Source organism: Zea mays, chromosome 2 (genome assembly GCF_902167145.1).
Source record: "Zea mays cultivar B73 chromosome 2, Zm-B73-REFERENCE-NAM-5.0, whole genome shotgun sequence".
NCBI classification, from domain to species: Eukaryota; Viridiplantae; Streptophyta; class Magnoliopsida; order Poales; family Poaceae; genus Zea; species Zea mays.
The window spans coordinates 17,862,633-17,866,490 of record NC_050097.1 but is presented as its reverse complement, the minus strand read 5'-3'; the positions used below and the strand labels follow the sequence as shown (position 1 = coordinate 17,866,490).

General features: G+C 38.3%; 1 protein-coding gene across 1 annotated transcript; it reads left to right on the top strand.

Annotated features, from left to right (window-relative positions):
* Positions 1–2,504: 2,504 nt before the first annotated feature.
* LOC103646063 (uncharacterized) lies at positions 2,505–3,548 on the top strand. The gene is made up of 5 exons (XM_020548780.1): positions 2,505–2,569; positions 2,674–2,828; positions 2,924–3,136; positions 3,217–3,342; positions 3,423–3,548. The coding sequence occupies exons 2-5, from the start codon at positions 2,787–2,789 to the stop codon at positions 3,546–3,548; spliced, it is 507 nt and encodes a 168-aa protein (XP_020404369.1). The 5' UTR covers positions 2,505–2,569; positions 2,674–2,786.
* The last annotated feature ends 310 nt before the right edge of the window (positions 3,549–3,858 follow it).

The following is a 3,858-nucleotide window of genomic DNA, read 5'->3' as shown; positions in this document are numbered from 1 at the left end:
TGACCTTCTCCATCCTTTCAGCTCTCCCGTCTGCAGCATTCTCCACAGCTGGAGGCTTTGACATAACCAGTTTCTGATCAGTTGAAATGTTAGCACTATATAGAGGACAATGAGGAAACTGGTTATCACCACACAGCCAAAGTATCCCGTCTGCATGCTTTTACATATCCCGTCTGCATGCTTTTACCCATATGCCTGACCATATGGCTTATTGAAGCCATTAGTGATATAGAAGACTGAGCTTTTTCTAGAGGAACAGTTAATGCAAAGAACATAGTAAGAGTACAGGTATTCAGAATAAACAAACCTGAACTAGAGATTTATGCAATGAAATAAACTCTGGTTATCACCACACAGCCAAAGTATCCCGTCTGCATGCTTTTACATATCCCGTCTGCATGCTTTTACCCATATGCCTGACCATATGGCTTATTGAAGCCATTAGTGATATAGAAGACTGAGCTTTTTCTAGAGGAACAGTTAATGCAAAGAACATAGTAAGAGTACAGGTATGCAGAATAAACAAACCTGAACTAGAGATTTATGCAATGAAATAAACTCCTCCTGTGATATAGATTTCAAGATATTCTTCAGTTGATACACATCTCTCTCCCTAAGTATAACCGCAAACTTTCTCCAGTCAAGGGCATCGTTGAAAGGCAGATCATAGTAGTCTGACAGAATAACTAAAAGGATATAGAAGAATATGTATTAGAACAATGTAATCAGGAAGGAACTAAATTACTCTATTCCCATAAAAAGGAAATAGAAAGAACAATGAGATGCATTACCAAAGTTTGTAAGTAGAAATACTAACCAGGAACACAACCATAGTGTATTGAGTCAGATATATGGACACTGTTAACTTGTGAACCACCAGGACAGATACAGAACTTGGTACGGTAAAACTGCTTCTGATAAACTAGCTCGTAAAAGCATGCAGTTAATGAGAGAGTACAGGTATTCAGAATGACTGGTTGTGTGAATAGTTAGTATGCAGTACGGTAAAACTGCTTCTGATAAACTAGCTCGTAAACTAGCTGGTAAAACTGCTTCTGGTAAGAGTATAGGTATGGTTGTGTGAATAGTTAGTCATAAATGTGACGTGTGAAGGTAAAGATTAATGAGAGAGAAAAGAGAGAAGTCATCTTTAAACAACATGCAAGCATTATATTTTAGTAAGGTAGCAAAAACAAGTTCATAGCTGCAATATTCCATATGCTTGCAGTTTATTTACATTGTCAAACTTAATTCACCATGAACAGCTCTAATAACTTAATTCACCATGAATTGCTTCTGGCTTTGAGCACTTCATCCACCCACTGAATTCGTATATCCTCAACAACGTCATCATTATCAGCATTTGCATATGGGCTCTCATAATTTTCCAGAACTGCATAAACAACTTGTGAAATCATTGAACAGTAGTAGCTGAGAATAAAGGAGCGACAGAAATTATAATGGCATGTCATTCTACACTTCCAGGCTTCCTGCTATATGATGCCAGAAGCAATTGGATATTACAAGTTTACAGGTTAAGGGAATGACCAAAAGCTTTATCTTGCGTGATTTGGACAATTTACAGGTCTATGAACCAGCCAGGACATGTCCAAGACCACCATAAGGCATCCTATCTAGAACTCTAGATCTATTTACAACATGAATTACTAGAAAGTTCTGTGATTATACTATACACATACTTGGAGAATTAGGTATATGTCTGCAAACAAACGTTTGATGCAAAAATTGTCCGTGCTCCATCTACCCTAAACCCATCCCTGACATCACACAGCATCACTGCTATTCCATTTGACCATGTGATCTCCTCTATGTCCAGGTCGATCACGTGGAGGCAACACCCCTTGGAGCATCGCGTTGTCGGTCAATAATTTGGTTTCGGGCAAGGCGTCAGCGACTCGGTGATCACTGATGCGTGTTAAGCCAAGCAAAGCGAGAGGGGACAGCTCAGCTGATAACGCTGGTGACTGGAGAGCCTAGCACGCACCGGACCCATGAAGCCAACGGCGAGACCCCGTCCCAGGTGCAGTTTACAGATCCCAGGTGAGAGCAGGGAACAAGCTAGGAGATCGAGGAGGAGGTTCACCGTGTGAGCAGCATAGACAAATCATAGATCCCAGGTGCAGTTTACAGATCACATAGACAAATCACAGATCCCCGTATGAGCTGCTCACACGCATGTTAATCTTTCAATTATTCATAGTTGATCAATTATTCATAGATCCCAGGTGCAGTTTGCTGTGCTCACACGCATGAAAATGGTCCGTATGACAAAAAAACAAGTGATTCTGCACTCGTTTCAGTTCTACACTATGAAATAACAGATTGTAACTGTCTTAAAGTATTGTTGAGTTTTGGATCATTTGCGAAATTAGCAATATTAATTTTTATGCATCTAACAATTTGTAATGCATGGCAAAGCACGGGCACTGACCTATATTTTTATACCTTATGAATGTAGGTTTTTGTCCCGCGAGAATGGAATCTCTATTTGTAGGCTTGTCTCATAACAAGCCAAAAAATTCGGTGGCAACCGCAATAGTTCGAGAAGGTATTATAATTTTCATAGTCTGTATGGATCAATTTCTTTTTAATGACTGGTTGCTCCTAGACTATAACTAATTTTAGTGTTATCTCATGACTGGTTGCTCCTAGACTATATTTGCACGCAAGGTGATCTTGCTCTCATCGATTTTATTAAGGAAATCCCTTGTGAACCAAGGGTAGAAGTCGTGCTTATTGATGATGCCTTTGTTGAAAGGAAATGGATGGAGTGTTTATTTCAGCCGAACGCATATTTAGGTGACGAGGTAATCCACGCTTAGTTTTTATATTTGGCGACGTTGTTATGTATAAGTTTTTTTACTCATCCTGGTATTTTTAACCACAACTTACACACTTGCAGGTTATAGACTGTTACATAAATTTGATAAAAGCTCAAAAGCATCTAAAGTGCCGATCTGGAGGTCGCGTTCACATAGAAAATGCTTTCCAGTTCAATTTCCTGAAGCGAGATGGTGATGTTGAAATTAAAACAGAAGAGCTATATCCAAATAAATACATGACACAAATATGTAGCGCTGAACGAAGGGTGTTACTTTACTTAGACCATGACATGGTACATATGAGTTTGCAATCTGAACAATTAGTGTATATATGTATTTTATTCTTATGCAAGTATTTATAACTGTTTTGTAGGTGTTTATTCCGATAAACATCCGAGAGACGCACTGGTATCTTGCCGTGATCCATGCAAGAAATATGGAGATACAAGTGCTCGATTCACTTGGTACTTCACAAGATCGCAAAGACCTCACTGACTCTGTGAGTATGCACAAACTAAACAATTATGAATTCAATATTAACTTATCCCAATCTCTAATTTTGTTTTACAATATATATAGATTAAAGGACTACAAAGACAAATAGATATGATATCTCAACGTAAGGAGTTAAAAGACCACAGGTGGCCAGACCTCCAAGTTGCTTCTTGGCCGCTCAGAGAAATAGACATGGGATATGCAAAGTAGACAAATAGGTACGTCCTAAAATCTTCTTTACCAATTTCTTCATTCATACTAAACTTTATGTTGATATTAATGTATATTGTAGCTCTTCATGTGGCCTCTTTCTTTTGAACTATATCGAATACTGGACAGGGGATGAACTGTCTGACAGTTTTACCAAGGTATATTATTACTACTACGACATATATGGACATCTACAGTCAGTGTTACATATATAATGCTAAAATAATTGTTTCTTATTTGTAGGATGACATGTCACACTTTAGGAAAAAAATGGCTGCTATATTACTATCTTCAGACCTGAATAAGAGAA